The 18,976-nt window shown below is 37.1% G+C and overlaps 1 protein-coding gene across 5 annotated transcripts in view; it reads right to left on the bottom strand.

Moving 5' to 3' along the window:
* Positions 1–2,545: 2,545 nt before the first annotated feature.
* LOC117430770 (probable E3 ubiquitin-protein ligase MID2) overlaps positions 2,546–18,976 on the bottom strand; it is a 124,648-nt gene continuing 108,217 nt past the window's right edge. For all 5 annotated transcript variants that reach the window (XM_059000642.1, XM_059000641.1, XM_059000645.1 and 2 more), the window contains 6 exons: positions 16,610–16,758; positions 13,113–13,240; positions 12,377–12,520; positions 9,380–9,541; positions 6,083–6,290; positions 2,546–5,631 (listed from right to left, as the gene is read on the bottom strand). In XM_059000642.1, the coding sequence (XP_058856625.1) occupies positions 5,229–5,631; positions 6,083–6,290; positions 9,380–9,541; positions 12,377–12,520; positions 13,113–13,240; positions 16,610–16,758 (1,194 nt within the window). In that variant the 3' untranslated portion in view covers positions 2,546–5,228. The remainder of the gene's footprint in view (positions 5,632–6,082; positions 6,291–9,379; positions 9,542–12,376; positions 12,521–13,112; positions 13,241–16,609; positions 16,759–18,976) is intronic.

Here is an 18,976-nt window from a genome sequence, read left to right as displayed (position 1 = left end):
TGAAATGAACTGCGTGTTCATTTTTCCAGATTTGTACCAGCTGTGCACATTCTTGAAACCTCTTTGCTTAAGACCTACCTAACCTTTAAAATGATATATGCTGTTAATGCTGGAGTATGGTTATTACCGGCAGATACTGCTATGTGTTATTGAATTGATTGTGGTTGCATGGCTTACAGCATTTAATCTTACCAAAATATTTTGTTCATTTCCTTAATCTCTCACAGGTCCAATATTTTGTTGCCGCTTTGAGACACCTGAAGTAAATTTTTTCACCACTACACCATGGACTCCCTTAAACAAGGCAGCATCAGGTTGTCCAGGATTAGTGATTATCAGGGACTGTGACACAGTGGATATACCATAAATTAATTTCCTGTGCGGATCCCTTCATTTCCCTGAATAAGAAGATTTTTACAATCTGTACCATATCAGTGATAATAAATCCATACATCTCTTTTAAACAAATCTTTTAAATTTAGCACTGGACAAAACCAAAAGGACACATGCTAATCATTGAGTTAGTTGTTCTTTAAATTGACTAGAATGCAATTTATTCAATCATTTGTTCCTCATGGTAGCAATCGTCCAAGCCTGAGGAGCCCATTCAGATGAAGGCAGCTTTCTGTTGCTCTCAAATACCTAATTTCACTTCTTTTAATTTATTTTACAGTTTGCTTTTTCATCTGTTAAATTGGTTGTCCCCATGCAAAAAAAGGTTAATCTCAAGTAAATGTGGTTTCTTTAAGTTCCAATTAATTTGTTGTCACACTGCAGTTTAAATGCTGGGGGTGCTAACTGTTTTAATGAGCAGCTGTTAAGCCTCTAATTACTTCAGCAATTAATGTAATTACATGGCGCGCACACTACAACATAGCTACAATGAACATCATGATCTTTTGTGTCAGCTGGTAGGCAATCTGTTAGTTATATAAAAGGACTTTCATTATAATCATCTTAGATATACTGTATATGGTTAATCCAAGCAAGTTGCATTCATTATATAGTGTTCCTTCTTATATCACGATGAAGAGAGCACTTTTCTTTGGTACATCACATCATGTTGTCAAATTCATTAGGACGCAAAAAAAAAAAATGTAACACAGGTCACAGATTGAGGTAACATCTCTGATCGGTGAAAAAGGTTTTTATGTGAGAAACGGTTTGGCCAGAATCTCACCTGCAAGAGCACCTGAAAAAGTACCATCGACTTCACAAAATGGGTGTGCAAAGGAAGCAGTTTGGGATAAAAAAACAAACTTGGAGAAGTGCATAATGTATGTTAGAGCAGCCGATATAAGCACTAATAGCTAAAGACATAAAAACCTGGTCAGATTGTCTGGTCATTCTTAGACAAGTCTATCGGATGAATAAAAATAGGTAATGCTTCATTGCAAGTAGCAGTAACTACACAATGTGTGATTATTTTAAAGAAGGAAGGCATCTCTGATGCTGTTTATCCCAGGGGATACAACAGAAATATACAATGAAAATAAGTCTGTGATAGAGAAGCTTTACAAGGTTTAGGCTGGTGTTAAAAGATTCGCTGGTGTTTAAAAAATTAAAATAGTCCTCATTAAACCCATTTAAGATCTGAAGTATTATAGGGCTTAATATGTTAGATTATCAAAGCTCTTAATGGGCTACTCAAAATGCCACATTTTCTTTCAAAAAGGAAAACGTACCCAATAAAAGTTACCGTACTAGAAATATGTTTTTTCTTATTTATTTTATAATTGTAATTTGTAGTTATCCCCCCTTCACAAAATCAGATAGTGCTAATAACAACTTGGAGTAAAAAGCTTTGAGAATCATTCCCAGTGTGTATTGATATGTGCACTTTTTGTAATACAATAGAAATACCTATGCACTTACATAATACTTAATATGTACAGTAATTACTTCCACTGAAATGAAGGGACTCAAAGAATTGCAGTTATGTCTGCATCTCTCCCATTTGTGAAAGAGCAGAATAATGCAGAAACACAGCAAGCGACATACATTTAATAAGAAATGACCTCAGCCATAGCCACGTCAGGCAGTTCAGACTGATGGCCCTCAGAAATCAGAGGGGCTTGAGTGAAGAGGAAATCATTCAGCTCCACCCTCCAAAAGAGCCAAGCAAATTTTCTACTCTGATTCTTAGTAATAATACATGTAGTTTTCCAGCTGAGGGGGGCTGTCCAATTTTTTTTTTTTTTAATAAAATAAAAAAAAGTAGTGACGTTTAAAATGAATTGTTAAACGTATTTATTTTATTTTTTTTCAATTCTGGCTTCCCAATGTTTCTCTCAACACTCCTTCAATTGTTAAACAAACACTGCAATTTCTACAATGTCTGTCTGTTATGTCACCATGAATATAATACACAGAAACTGTACATCAAAGGATGTAATTCTATCTCAGAATTTATGTCATCAGAAGACCTCTATAGAGTTACAGACGTATTATGTACATTTGGGTGAACCATATTCCTACTGTATATAATTTTACTGAAATTACATTATTTAACTATTTACCACAACAACCAATTTAACATACGCAGTTACACACAGCTGTTTTTATTACTTTTATGGCAGCCCAAATTTATGCAGATACAGATATGCTCAACGTTTCATTGTAATTCCCCATAGAAATCCTATCTGGGTTAAAAAAAAAAAAATCGTTTTTTTTTTTTTAACAATGCTACATTAACTATTACTGCATAGCAGAGGAACGGCAGGTCACTGTCAAACCAATTTCCTAGTTTTTTTTAAATTTTTTATTTTGGCTCATAAACTTTGAATAAACTGTTTTCTACACCATGATGGTGTAATCTCTCTCAAAGGATTTTTTCTTTTTGTTTGAGGTTATTCCAGTATATGATTATTTTTACCCAGGCATTTTTAGTCATAAGCAGAAGAACATTAGAATTTCTAGGCAACTGTATTCCTATTTTTTCTACAAAACATTTCTTATGTTGTTTTGTTACTGAATCAGATTAATTCTATTAAAATATACTTTCACTTCGCGCAGAAGGCATTGCAACGGTCACTGCAGGTTGCTTTCTAAATGATAACTGAGGGTTTGTTCCAATGCTATTTTGATACAGCAAATCCTCTGATAATATGAAGTTACTAGTGAAGTTACTAGTCCAGTTTGTTGAAAAAAACAGTATGTGCTTCTACACCATAAACCTTGAAAAGCCTACATTCAGGTGCACTACCCGTGTGGTATATTTGGGCACCAGAAACGTGAACAATCTTGAATTAAGTTAAATGTCATTGATTGAAACCCCATGGTGTCATTGCAAAAATAAAAATACATATTTCCCAGTATTAACCAGTATTAATAGCATCACCCAAGTTTGCATCCCTTTAAGAGATATGATGGGTGAAATTAGGTATTTGTGCAACAGAATTAGAATTAATACATGATTAACATTGATTGTCACTTTTTATGACCAATATACTCCCCTGACAAAAAGCTGAATAGCATATACATCATGTTTTATATCATCTTAAATATTTGCATAAAAGAAACAATTTCAACATTTTTAGGGGAATACTAAAACATTGGGGCTTGGGGGGTACCAATACATTTTCCCAACAATATTTAGACTGAAATTACACATATCACTACATATTAAATTAGGAAAATACCATTTTAAATCTAGGTGAATGAGTATTTCTACAAATAGGGTGGCAACACCAATTTTAATGGCAGATGAGCATATGCAAATCAACTAGTAAATGCATTCATAGAACTTGATTATGGGGACTTGTAAAAAAATGGAAATTGATAGCTTTAATCCAGGTTAAAAAAAAAAAATGAAAAGATTACCAACAAGTCAAAAACATTAGTTTCTAAGGCTAGTACAGGCATGACCCCCTCCCCCCCCAAAAAAAAAAAAAAATAAAAATAAAAAAAAATGTCAAAACTAGAAGAACATCAAATTGTATGACTGGCTGACAAGAACTACATCACATCCACCCACGTCCTCTGTTATCTTTCAATTGCCCAGTTCTCTGATTTTGTTCCTGAAAGCAGCGGCCTGGAGACCAGGTGACAAGTTTCAGATACTTCGGATAAAAGAAGTGAAACTACTACAGTAAACCTACAATTAAGAATTCAACACACAGCTGGAACCTTGACAAAAAGATGGACACAGTGTGCATGGGTGGAGTCCACAGCAATGTAACAACAACACACCGCAAATGAACTCTGGAGGTTGCAAGACCCAATCCAAAACACTTTGTTTTTTTCATGTTTCAATCATTTACGAATTTGGTTAATAACAACTAGGCCAAAAGAAATCAAACAATGTTTTGTAGGCAAGATAAAGAGTTTGAAATAAATTGCCCTTTGAAGATCATGTTTTAGAGACTAGGTTTACTGCTTGTACAGTATTCAAAAAATGATTTCAGACCTGGAGTTGGCAGTGTTGAATTAGGAATAGCCCACACAATGGGAATTACGTTATAATGAGGTAATGTCTTATTAATATGGTACACATCCACCTAACCATAAACTCTAGCCACATACAGTACTGTGCAGTGGATTCAAAGTTATTTTCCTCAAAGAGAGTCACCTCAGGTAAGCTTTCTAGTACAATTTGTTTTAGCACAATGTATTAAATTCTAAAAGTAATCAAAAGGCGACCATTGAAATAAGATTGTATTATAATTATTGTTGCTTCCATTGCATTTACATATCACAATATGGACAGTAGCATGTTTTTTCCAAAAAACAAAAGAAAAACACAAAACACAAAAAAAATGTATTGGAGTTCTCCAACTCCCTCTACATCGGAGTGTAAAGTTGTGCGTGTTCTCTGTTTTCTCTTGAAAGATGATATCCCACTGTTCTAAAAATGCAGCCACACTTTCCCAAGCTACAGCCCCTTTCTGAAGACGACAAAGCGTCTACATTCTACCAAAATATAATTTAAAAAGTAACAATCCCCCATTTATGTTTACACCGAGAAAATAAAAAAATAACTCTAAAAAGTGCAATATGGATACAATAAACTTGACAAGAAGCAATCCAACTTATTATTCATAAATAATATTTAACATTATTATTATTTTTTTTTTTATACAAGAGTAGTAGTCACACTAAAGTCAACCGCTGTGACATTTAACTGTACACAACATATTGTTCTCTTATAATAATATTTGAACAAAAACACTTGAGGAAAAATAAACAACAACAAAAAAACAACAACTATCTGCTATATTTTCTCGGGCCTATTGACATGATTTCATCTTTGATACGTAAGGTGATTCCTGAGGCCTGCAGATGCATTCCTGCTGCTCTGTGCAGTCTACAAAGTCAGGGACAGGCAGTCCTGTCAGTATCATCATGGATTTGTTCCAAATCATGAAGGTGGGAACCACAGGGAGGATGAAGGAGATGTCAAAGGTGTGGAGGTGCTGTGAGTTCATGGCATCATAGAAGGAGAGGACGTTGTTGTCATAGTCCAGGAGGACACCCAGTCTTCTTAGCTGCAGGCTGGCGTCTACCAGCATCTCCTTGCTGTTGTGTCTCACGATGAAGTTGTTGCTGCAGCGCGAGAACACCCACGATGATGAGTTTTTTCCGCTCCACTCGTTCTTTGGTGCCGATTTATAAGCGACGCCTATCGCATACCTAGGGGAAACAAAGCACAGGGTTTCATGGAATGAGAGAAAAATATATATGTCTGTAAACAAAATCAAAGTAGCCATTTACAGGGATGGGAAACCTTCAAGGAACACCAGCTGGTGTTGGTGGCTTAGTAAGGTTCACTCATTTCAGGAAATACAATAAGCTATCTACTTTGTGGAAAAACACAATGTACTACAAAGAAAATCCTTAGACAAGCACAAGGGCAAGTCACTTAACCTATTGTTCATTAGAAGTACTATATCAATACAAATTTCAAGTGCTTAAAGCATTAATTATAAGCCTTGGCAAACAGAAGCAGTATAAATTACAACTGAATTACCAGTTCAGTAGCATAGCAACTACAACTGAATAACTTGGAAAGCCACAAATACAGCCTCCAATAAGGTGGCTAGTTGGTACTGTTTTTTTGTGAGGTGGGGTTTGACTTTCTTACCAGGTGGAGGCACCCAAAAGGACTTCCCAGTAATGACAGCCGCTGTCAATAAAGACGTTGCCAGCTGCTCCATAGGACCCTGTACTGCTGAACCTTTCAGGAGTGTGGCTCTTCTTCAGTGAGCTCTCATCTTTCTCCATCGTCAGGCAGTCGTTAGACAGGCGCAGCTTCTTGTGGGCTGTTTTGGGGTCCAGTTTAAATGGCTGGCCTGGAAGATATCACACGGAAAATCAATGAAACCTTTTTGATGTCATTTTAAGGGTTGAACAATTTTGTCAAATGTCGAATAAACATACAGAGAGCTGCTGTTTCCAGGTAATTTGTTAAGTTACACAGAGAATACTGAGCACTTCGCCATGGGACCTGATTTGCATGTGACTGTCGGAAGACAGTGATTCTTCACACATTCTCCACTCTGGCCTGAAAGCTAAATATCCTGACTCATTGTGAGTATCCTCATTGTGAGTATCCTTACTCATTGTGGAATTATCAACCATGGCACAACATTCAAGGCACCAATACATTTTACACATGCTCAAGGGCAGATTCTGAGCCATCAGATTTCTCCAGGGCATTAAAAACATGCACCCATTATGGATGACATAATCCATAATAATACCTTGAACTACTATGAGCTCTATAACATGCACCACTCTGGTATGTGATAGGTCTTCTCTATGAGGAGCAGGAACTCAAAGGACCTCACAGTACCTCAATGTAGTTGTGCCCTTGAATTTAAACTGTGAAACCAGTCTTCTGTCCCCACTTAATGAGCATCAGCAATGCCCCAGTTCTTTCAATAGTCTTTGTCTAGAGACTGTGTTTCTTGAGGAGGATAGGACATACTCTGAAAATGTATTGCTGGAAGCCAATTACATTAATACAGTTTCTCTTTGTGTGGGGCTTTGAACTGCTTATCACTCCGAGCACAGCAATTTGCAAACACACAAGCTCTTTTAAGGCTTTCCAAGACTCCTTTAAAGACCTAAGCACTTCTATATAACAAGCCAATCTAAATTCAATAACATGCAACACACTAGGATAAACAGCCAATATTGTATGCATTATTAAGCCTTTTCAGCACCAGGGTTGAAGAAAAGTGGAATGTGTCACTTTGAAAGTTGCAGTCACATTAAACATTTAAATACATATTGCTTGTTGATTATTTTATAAGCTGGGATACATGAAAAAATGTTGGCTTTGTATATTTCAGTTACTTAAACATCAAGGGCTTAATGTACAGTAGCAGCACATCTGTTGTCTTCCCCCCTACACTCCCCTAAAGTTGCACTGTGTGTCTTTTTTCGACAGCAGGTAACAAAGTTGTTCCAGTGATCTCAGAATACCTGTACCTCTGGAAAACAAATCAATTAAAACACCACAAGTCAGCGGGCCAATTTGCCTTTTATGACTTTCACCTATGGACTTATCTGCAACAGTCTGCCCAGCAGATGGCACGGGGTGTTCAGCTCAGGGCTGAGCTATGGGGGGACGGGAAGCTCTTACGGACCTTGCTGACACGATGCCTGACTGTACACAGTGTCCTAGCCTGTCAGTTTCCATAGGCAATAGACTCACACGCACACTGCACTTCAGAAGGTTGCACAATAATTTAGATGTAGTGTTTGTAAATAAATGCAATTTCCGTTCCATTATGAAAGGCCATCAACTGAATTAACCCTGACACAGTGTACATACTCTTGCATGCGCCCTTTTGGCCAGGCCACAGCATAGCTTTATGTCAAAGTGAGGCTCATTTTTTATACAAGACTATTTCTGACTTTTCATAAGCGGTCATCAACACAACAGCAAATGCCTTAAACTCAGGTGGCTTATTAACTGCTGTTAACTCATTTGAATACCCGCCAGGCATTTGCTGGTACACCAATGAGTGACAGTGTGAAATTATTTTCTGTTATTAGAATCTCTGCAGGGTATTTAAAATAGTCTTAAGGGATCTATTAAAAGTGTCTCTACATATTCCCAATGCAGTTTATTTTTTGTGTGTTCTATTTTTGGAGTGCATAATGATGTAACCCCATTTCTGCAATCCACCACATATGGTCTCAGAGGTATATACAGTAGTTTTAACACTGCGGTGACGTAGTCTATAAAACAGTTGGGCATGCATATAAAGCATTGGTTTTTATTATCCAGAAAGCAACATATCGCATGACCACAATATGGCAGCCATACGAAGTCGAAATTAATGGTATGACTTGCTTTATGGAGTTTCCATAGCATTGAAAATATTGCTAATTTACCTGCTTTTCCCAGGTAAGTTTTACGGAAGTCGTCATATAGATGCTACAGACACTGTCCTTGGCGAGAAATCTTGCATAATGAGATTCTAATATTACATACATCTTGCTTTCATATCTTTTGCAGACAGACGCTACAGTACATGAAGCACATGAACAATGTAGATACAGGTCTTATTTGCAAATCTTTTTGTCTGTAATTAAGTGATGGCTCAGAGACATATACAGCTTTGGAGTGAATCATGAGAGGTTTAGCACTGCTGGGGTAAAAACAGATTTTTCTCTTTACACGTCACTGCACTGTTTGACATCCTATCGTTTGTAACCCGTGTGGATAACATCTGTAAATAGCAACACAAATGTACATTTCATTTCTCAGGCTTGTCAGTTTAGCTCTGATCTTCAGCATCATCCTGGAATAAACAAAGGAAATTGCTCCCTCCCCCTAGTTGTATAGTATTTTCTAATGGATAAAGTTGATCAGGTCCATCAAGAAAGAAAAGTTAATAGAATCATGTTATATTGTACGCATTGTGCCTGGTTTTGACTTGAATAGCTGTAAACGATTGCCTGGGGATTACAAGTGACCTAGTCTGTAATATAATGCACAAGGCTGAGGGCATAACTGTGCAGTCGTGATGACTTTTGTAACACACAGACAATAGTTTTTGTATTACATGAAAAATTGTAGTAACTATTTGTTTTCGTACAGTTTAGTTTTTTTTCCATCATATACTCCAGGAACTTGAAAGTTTAGTCGAAGCTTAATGACAGGACCACAAAATAAAAGCAAATAAAAGTGAACTTAAAGAAGATGCACCTCTTTGTTTTTACTGTGAAATACGTAGAATAAACTGGATTACATAATGATGGAAAATAAACTGGATTCCACAATGATGGAAAATAAACTGGATTACACAGTGATGGAAAATAAACTGGATTACACAGTGATGGAAAAGTGCATTTTAATTTCTTGTGAAAGCTACTTTAAATCACAGCGGACGTTTATCTGATCCGAGTAAAAGCAGTGACTTACTGTTTGTCTTGAGCCTGGCAGGATCACTGTTCCGGCTGCCAGCCTGGTTTATTGCCTTGACAAAGAAAACGTAGCGAGTGCCACTCTGGAGCCCGTGTACTGTGTAGTGGTTCTGTTTGATGTTGGGGACGATCATCCAGCTGTCCACAGAGTTGTACAAACCTAAAAGCAAAAACAATTAAACACAACAGTGATCCATGTGGTCACCAGCTAGCAGGGAGATTAGCACCTATGACTAGACTGCTTTGGTTGTGACCTTGCATGCAAGCAACTCTGTATATGATACACATGGCATAACATACAAAAAAAAAAAAAAAAATAAACCTGCAATTCACATCTCTGTTTGTCCCTAGTGCCCATATCTTTCTAAAATACATCACCCCAAATCGTACTGCTTTTTAAAAGTGAAAAACTGTGTTTTCTGTCACCAGCCATGGGAAATCAACAAGCATGACTAAATGGCTTTTTTATGTCTTCGGAGAAGACATTTATTTTCTCTGGTGCTGCTTTACATACTGTGTCATAACATGCAACTTTCCAACCACATACGGTACAATGCAGGACAGACTAACAGTATGTTCCGTCTCTCTCTCCTATAAAAAAAAAAAATGCATAGATGTCGCTCCCTTATAAATAAAATTCACTTAAGAAGGTATGGTGATGTGAGGATGGATGGTTGACAACTGTGTACTGTTTCCATAGAAAAAAAGAACAATTCAAATAAAAAGAGGTCAATTAAATTCAGCAAACTTGCAACTTTATCTTATTTAAAATGCATATCCAACACACAGCAGGCTTCACCTGCTTTACAACTGACCATAGTGACCGTTAAGTGTATTGATAGGGAGGAGAGGGCACTTAAAGACAAACTAATCTGTGAGGATAATGGTTTTCAATACATGCTCAGAGTGCGTCAGTCTCGGCAGGTTACAGCTGTGTTAATAGCATGCCAGTGGAGGTTTGATGTTCAAATTATGTTCTAAGTTAGAAAATTATGCCTCAAAAAATCACCTGCCATCTGTAGCACACACTTTGTGTAAATGTGCCGTCCCCCACTATAGCATCGTTATTTCTAAATGGGACCCCAGTGGCAATGATAGAGTAGGCATTCGTATTTTTGGTACAATATCCATCTATGCCAGCCTGAGGACTGTAACAATACCTTAGGCTAAATTGTGCATGCAAAGCATCTTGCCTCTTGTATTTATACCTTTCTGTGTATGTGGTTCCTGACAAATAAACACATATATAAGAAGCATGATCTGTGTTTGCAACAATATCATACATGATGACTTAAAAAGCCTTTTTACAGCTGGTATTGTCCTGTAAAACACAGCAAGTATCTGTTCTTGTCTAGTACCTCTGAGAGGTAACCATGAATGTTACTTTTAAATATTTCAATGTTTTTTTTGTTTTTTTTTACTGCAGTAGCTGACAAACTGCTTTCTGCTTATACTGAGGAATGTAAATTATGCTATTAGGAGTACTGAAGGTCCTGCATATTCGGGGACAGTCAGATTGGTGTAACCTCTTGTGGCAAATGCTGTCCCATCACATTCCACCACTCCTAACTTCGTCTGACTGCTGAATATTTTATGCTGTATATCATCAACAATGGCAGGTTTTAAAACAGATCTTTAGCATTGTGTGAAGGGTGCTGTCATGGAAATGGCTGGAGTTTTTAATGTGTTGAAAAGTCAAGCTTACAGAGAGTGGTGTGTTATTATTCTGTGTTTAATTCTCTGGCATTGAAGAATCACATAGGGCTAGGTTTTGGCCTGAGGTAATACGTTTGTGCGCCACAGCAACGCCATAGTTACTTGAATAAACAAGTTAGCTGCATAAAGGAGCGCTTTTTATCCCAGATACAACAAAAGATGTCAGTTAATTCCCCTTAGAAACAACATTACTGTTAGAACAAAGTTCTCTGTTCATTTGGAATAAAACGCAGCTGTGTATGCAAAGTATATATACTAGATGGCATGTGTCACACTTCAATCATGTTTTTTCTGTGGATTGCAGATAGAGACATTGCTGCTAATGTGAGAGAATTGTTTCCAGTGGCTTGCTGTAAATTACTCAAACTTAAAATGTCTGTATGAGAAATTTATGAAGGCAGATAACGGTATTATGAAAAAAGCTGAATCCTTTAACGTATACAATCTAGTTCAATATGCATACGCACATTTAAAAAGGTACCACATAATAGGATTTCAAAAAAATGGTAACCTTGAAAATAACAATTGACTTTTTAGAACAAATGGCTGAATAAATCACAATTTTCTGCTTCAATTAGTCAAAAGGGTTCCGTTTAGCTGTTTTTTTTTTTTTTAAACTAGCACTGACATTGACAGTTTAACCCTTTTTCATCGGTGAGGAAAAGTTAATAAAGCTTTTCTAAACTCATCTCTTACAAAGGAAATTTCATGACGCTCTTGTACTGCAGTACAACACATATCTCTCAGCTCGCCTATCAGATTACTGGTCATTTGTCACAATGCACGTCAAAAGTAAAGCTTAGCATCATTAAAGCTTTAAATGCCATGCAGGGATTTGTAAGATTCCTGATCAGAGGTTCATGTTTTGGAGACATTGTGAAAGAAAATGTATGTAAATACTGTTTTTGAAAAGCCAAGTCACGTCTGTACCACTGTAAACTCCAAAACAGAAACGCAGAATAGCAGCCATTGTTCTTTGAACATGTACGGAATCCATTAGATAAAAACATTAAAACTACACAACATTTGAAATCAAGATGGATACTGTACATTAACACAGAATGGCACATTTATGCTTTTAGAAATATGTTGTGTTTTATTTATTTAAAATGTATTTTTTTGACAGATACATTGTGATGAAGGTGTTTTTTGTATCTACAGTGCATTGGTTTTTTTCACCCTGGAAGCTGAGTAATTGTTGTAAAGTTATTAACACTGGGCAGAAAACATTTCCCAGTTTCCCAGCTGAGATGAATGACATCAAACTGTGAGCACTTACTGACAAAGTTGGCCTGGCCGGTGTATATGGTGTATTGCAGCTCGTAGGAGCCGACGCTGAACTCGTCTTCTGAGGTCCAGTGGACGGTGACGGTGTCGTGAGAAGCAGTACAGAGCTCATCCCGAATGGCTGGAGGGTTGGGTGCTTTATGAAGGAGAAAATGGACAAACATTAAGTGTAAAGGAAGAAGACAAAAAAAAAGGTTTTCCCTTTCTCTTTCCATTGGATGCTTTTCAGCATACTTGCGATTGCTTTTATATTTTTATACAAACAGTAAAACTGAACACAATTCTCTCTCTGGAGTGTCCAACATGAGAAAGATGAGCTGTCTTAAGAGTGCCATATTGTATGCAACACAGATGCTCCAATTCAAATGAATGGCTTTTGTGGGAAAAGAAAACCAGCATGTTAGAAACATACACTGCCTTGTGGCTGTAAATACAATATCAGGGATATTAGAAACATGAAAAAGTAGATCATCATGCAATACAGGCACAGTGTTCACATGTATAATGCTTGACATGCATACAGTACTGTACGTACGGACAGAGATAATTACTAGAATTTCTAAACTAGGATACAGCTGCATCCTCTGATGCAAACAAAACATTTAAGATCCAATCTATATTCAGAAGACCTAAATGTTCCTAACACAAAATAAAATTCATTATGATATGCAATTGCATTAAACCATTTTAAACCACTGCTGATGTAGTTCTTAGAAGAAATCTTTTACCTGTTAAATAATCCAGCCCTTCTAGAAGTTTCTTCTCTCTGGAAAAGTCTAGAGCAAAGCTGTCAAAGGCCCCATTTAGATTGATGTCCGGAATCAAAACCTGTGAAGATGCTGTTGCCATGGCAACCCTGGGTGGAGGGGGAGAGAGAGAAATAGTGTGTGTGTGAAATAAATAAGCCAACATTAGCTAACGGCATCTAACCCTTTAATGAGAGTTTAAGGAATATTTTGGTTAATTGATTTATTGATTAACCCTGGCCACATGCTTTAAAAAGGAACTAGAAAGCCAGTTCCTTTGTTTTGCTTCTATAAGCCAGCATGTGAATCAGTGGAGAACCGTCATGACTGTGTGTATAACCAAGGTGAGCAAACAAAGAAACCAACTTGTGATCACGGTGTGTATACCGGGATCCTTTTCCAGGACCCTCTTGTAAATGAGGCCTCGTCTCAATGGGCAAATCTCCTGGTTAAAAAAAATACAAATACCAGGTTCACTGAAACTAGGATCACTGTGTGTGTTAACCGGGATCGCTAAAGTAGGAATTCATTTAGAGGACTTTAATCCCACCCAGTGTGTGTCAGGGAGAAGGTTCCTGGAGGGGGACCTCCCTTATAGGTAGTCGGAGCAATGCTTGGCTGGTGTTTTGGCCAGCTTTTGTTTTATTATCTATGTGTTTTATCCAACTGTGTTTTGTTTAGCCTTTTTGTATTTATTATTTTCATTACACTGTGTTTGTGTATTGTATGTACCATAATGGCACCCACCTAAATAAATCTGACAGCCTGAGTGGAGTGTCAACATCAACCTCCATGTCTCTCTCCAATCTCTCGCAGCGGATTCCCACATCCCCTTTCACAGAGAGGAATTGACTTCTCTAGAATCCCAAATCCACCATTGTCAGCTGTGTGCCTTACAGCGATGGGACAGCACAGCCAACATAATACACTTAGAAGCATTAAATGGCTGAAATTACTTTGCAGAGATGGGTACATGTTGGCATTATAAAAAATCCACTCTGGGAAAGTGCTGTGGCTTAGCAGATTGGCCGATACCCTAGAGATCAAGATGGTTTACACCCCAGAAGGGACTGACATTTCAATTTATTCGCATATTTCTAAGAGCTTAGGGAGGCACATCTACCCCAGCACACACACACTTGTATGAGATTTCTCCTTCACGGCTTCCAGTAGGTTGGTTTCTCCTGCTGGGATTTAGAAACTTTCAACTCTGTGTGCTGTTACTCATGTGGGAAGATCTGAAGACGCAGTTCACAGATGAATTCCATTTTTTACTGAGCTGCAGAACAAGTTCACTGAAAATCTTCTTGCAGACCAGTTTAGTGATCATGTTCACAGTTCGGACTGCAAGCTGAATATTGTGGTATTCCAACATCGTTCAGAGACACATTTGTCACTGTTTCCATGGAATACATTCTCATTATTTAGTGCAGTGGTTTTCAATCTTGGTCCTCAAGCTCCCAACAGTCCAGGATATTTTATTTTTTTTAATATAAGACTGCACATACAGGCTCTGAAACCTTTAACAGTGTAAAGCTACACAGTTGGTGTATCTATTTAATGCCAAGCCAGGCATATATTTTTCCAGTTCATGTTTTTTTGGGTGTACACATCTGATTTCTGTGCTGAGAGCCGCAAATGTCTTTCCCCAAACAACTGATCCTGTATCTTGTATGCAGCACACCAAAACTAGTCCTACAGCATTGACAGTTGCTTTATGGTTAGTAAGTTCCATATTCTACACAGCATCAGCCATGTTTTTAATTTTATTGAAATCATTCTCAGCTTTCCTAACTTTTAACAGCTATTTTGGTTTAAATTTCACAAAGTTAACATAATCCCATAAATGAGACTTCTTGAGTTTAAAAGAATAGCAAAACTGGATTTAAAATTTAAAAACAAACTACAGTAGACTCTCGTTAATCTGTGTTTCAATAATTCATGTTTCTATACAGTTTAATACAGTACATTATCAAAATGTATTGGTGTAGAAATCATCTGATCTATGCGGAAGCGGGTATTCGCACACTTTATTAGTGCAGAAATCAGCGTATCTGTGCAGAAACTGACAGCATCATTTAATTTAATTCAATTAAATTGAAAACAGTATAGTGGTAGCCAATGGACAGTACTGTATTGTAGTTACTGAAACCAGTGACAAGCGAGCAGCAAGCAGACTTTAAGACTCTCTTAGCCTGGCAGTCTGAATATGAAGAGCAGTTAGATAATTAAAGACAGAGCAAGATCAGGTGACTTTTTTAAACCATCTGCCTCTGAACAACGCTGATTATGTACAGCATATATTTTGACCATTGCTGGGACATTCTATTTTATTTATATTATTGCATTTTTCGAGTTTTCAATTAATAGCACAGGAATTTCCCAAACAGTAAACGCTAATTCGGGCTCAAGTTGGTTCCAATTGGGGGTCTATTGTATTTCGGAATTCCATGAGAAAATTTCTATCCCCTAAGATTAAAAGCTAGCCATTGAAGCTTTTTGCCACTAGATTGGCTGCATAACCTGGATTACAATGAGTGCGATTGACCTGGTGAACAAGTTCGTAAAATGAAATACTTTCAAAATTTGAAATATCTGTTTCCATATTGATTCCAAATATTCTGTTTTAAAATCATATTAAACATTAGAATGTAAGACTGACAGGGCTTGCAGTGTATAAGATTTAAATAAATATTTAAGTAACTTGGACTATTGAGCTGTATGCTGGAATTAGCATTTAAACTGTTTAAGAGTACTGACCCACCTAAGAAACTCAAGGTGTGAACAGCCTTACCAAAATGAAATACTTACATGTATTCAATGTTTTCATTGTCATTTGAAATAGAAAATACAAATTGGAAGTTTTTGTTGGGCTGAAAGCCACTCTCTTCAAAGCAAACAGCCTATCAAATCAAGCTGTGTAACTAAACAGAGACAAGTCTGGCAGGTTCGCAAAGGGCTTGACTGTCTCTATAATGTCGGAATGCCACAGTTACACAGATAAGAAGAGACGCAAAGCGCAAAATCGAACATTACCAATGGCGGCTACCCAAAGAGCATTAGAGGAATCGAACATAGCCAATATAAGAGATCTTTCAATGTTCAGAAAACATTATACATGACATTTTTTTTTTTTTTTAACATTGATTGGGAGGGGATTGTTACAATTACCCTGTTTATCCCAGAGACACTAATGGTTATTTTATCCAAGACACTTCTCTTCCATATTTCCAACAGTATATTACTATCAGTACTGAAGGGAAAACAATCAAATGAATTGGTAGAAATAAGAAGCCGTTTGCTACACATTTACCTGCTGTTTTAGAAATCAAGGAAACTACTGTCCTGAACAGGAAGACAGCTAATTAAAACCCCAAGCTCTGAATCTCATTTTTTTTTTTTTTCATTTCCAGGAAATGACTCGGCAATCTTTCTTTAAAATTGGTTTTGAAAGGCATGCACAAAAAGTGAGGTCCTACCTCTCGGCAACGTTCTTGGCAGTCTGTAGGAAACGTGCATGATCGCTCTCCTTCAGGCTGTGTTCAGCCTGGGTGATGAGTGCACTCGAACGCTCCAGACACTGCCGACAGTTGGCTATCTGTTGGGCCAGCTTACGAAGCTTCATCACCTTAAGACAGGGACCGAGACAGAGAGAAGAGGGAGTTAGAGGACAGTGACAAAAATTGGATGGGACCCAAAATCTTTCCCTGCAATCACGGTCATTTATCACACTATTACAGCTGTCTTTGCTCCAAAATTGGAGGAAGTCCATCTCTGACAACAAGCTGGCCTTTGTGTAGCTCAGGCCATTTCAGACAATTAAAGGGGGTAGGACTGCAAAATGAGTTCTTCAATTCCTAATTGAAAGGAGAAATAGGGGAGAAACCATTGAACATGTTTTCCCTCGAATCAATGCAGGGCCATTCTATATAGCCGCAGTAAACTACAGGTCTTCTATATAGAGCACACAATGTACATTTTATCTTTCTAGCTTGTAGAGACCACTAGGTAGCAATTCAAACTTTAGTTTTTATTTTGTAATGGTTTATGTGCTTGTGAATTGATAGGAGCAAGCAGTTAAGCTGCAAGCAGCTCAGTGTATATGCTATAGAGTCCCTATTAACATCTAAATGGGACTATTGCTTCTCTGCCATGAACTGAAATAGATGTCAGATTTGAAATTAACATTTTAGAAAATATTCAGGTGTACAAATCTGTGTGAAAAAAATGCCATAACACCCCACTGCTTGACTTCCTCTTTATTTTTGTATTTGTTCAACTGTTTTTTTTTTTGTTTCTTTATAATTTGCGTAGTCTTCATACTGCATTAAGTGTTTTTTGCAGTGTGAACATGTCCCCTTAGGTCCATGTTAAGGGATGTTTGTTAATTAGTCCATTCATTTATTCATTTTCACTTCAGTAGAAATCATGAAGACGACAATACACATTAAGTTGACAATCCAAATTTCCCTATAGGGGAGATTCCTTATGAGCAGTTTATAAGATCATTACAAAAAAATATATTATTTGAGTAATTTCAATTTTAGTGCCATGCAGTCATTAACAATCCAAAATTGACTGCAATAAAAAAAAGCCATTTAATTTTTTAAAAGGGGAGTCCAAGTGGCTATTTCAGAGCTTGTCATTGTTTGAGTTACCATGGACATCCAAGATAATGTTTTGAGTATGCATGGAGTTTAAATTGTTCAGTTGGGTTACATAACCATTCCTCAATGATAACAGTGCCTAACTCCTTCAGGGAAGCTGGTAGTGGAAACCTACTGTATAGCCATTCTCCAGACCCACGTACACAAAAGTGTATGCTACAAATAACAAGTGTTTCCAAATTCCTGAATACTATGCTGCTGTTAATACTCAATTTCTGTTAATATTTTTGTTACGTTCAGCATAGACAGCTTGTTCAAGGAAAAACTACAAATGATTAAGTTCAACGCTAACTGTACAAGCCATGTACACTTGTGGCAGAATTACCGTATGTGTAAGGATAAATGACTAAGGCTGTGTTCAAAGTGCAGCTCATTCAGTGATTCACATTGTGGCTTGGGCCAAGTGGTCTTGCCTCCATTCTCCACTTCCACCGACATTAATCTTGTGAAATAAATGTAATTTTCAATGACTTGAATTTCTGTAATGAGATGCTTTTAGAAATGACCAACTGTAATTACCTACTCCATGGCAACTTTAAGTTTAAACATCAAACATTTTAATAATAAAATCACATATAATCACATACTAAAATTTTTGAAGGGGACAGAAATTACAGTTGCACACCCCAACATTGGTAGAAGCCAGTTCATGTGTTTAGCAATTCTGTTTGATAGCTCTTAGCTGACCTTTAAAAGGGCAAATTAAGCCATTGTATAGACATTTAAGTTTTCAAATAAAGTTAGCATAGATGCTGTAGCTCATACATTTTTAATTTACTCTGTCATCTTTGACCTTTTGTCGCTCTGTGGCTTTAAAAAAAAAAACTGAAAGGTCTAACATGTGCCTGGTGTTTACAGCTAACACAGCACAAAGCTGAAAAAAAATCAGTTCTACAATTTTCAATATGACTCACAATAAATGATTACACATAAATACCAGTGCTGCTCTGATGGTCATTTATGGATTATAACTTTGCCCTCGTTTCATAACGTAGGACCTATCCACAAAGCATTAGCTCATGAGTCAAATAGTCTGTTTTCTAAGGATAAATTACGATTTGATATTCACGAAACGGTTTTAGACTGTTGTTTTTGTATCCTGACCAGGTATCGGTTGATCAAATCAGGTCCTTAGTAAACAGGGACAGTTATTAAAAAAATACCTGCAATCAAATTAAT

Source organism: Acipenser ruthenus, chromosome 26, assembly GCF_902713425.1.
Source record: "Acipenser ruthenus chromosome 26, fAciRut3.2 maternal haplotype, whole genome shotgun sequence".
NCBI lineage: Eukaryota > Metazoa > Chordata > Actinopteri > Acipenseriformes > Acipenseridae > Acipenser > Acipenser ruthenus.
Note: the sequence above shows the minus strand (reverse complement) of the source record. Positions and strands in the feature narration are given on the sequence as shown.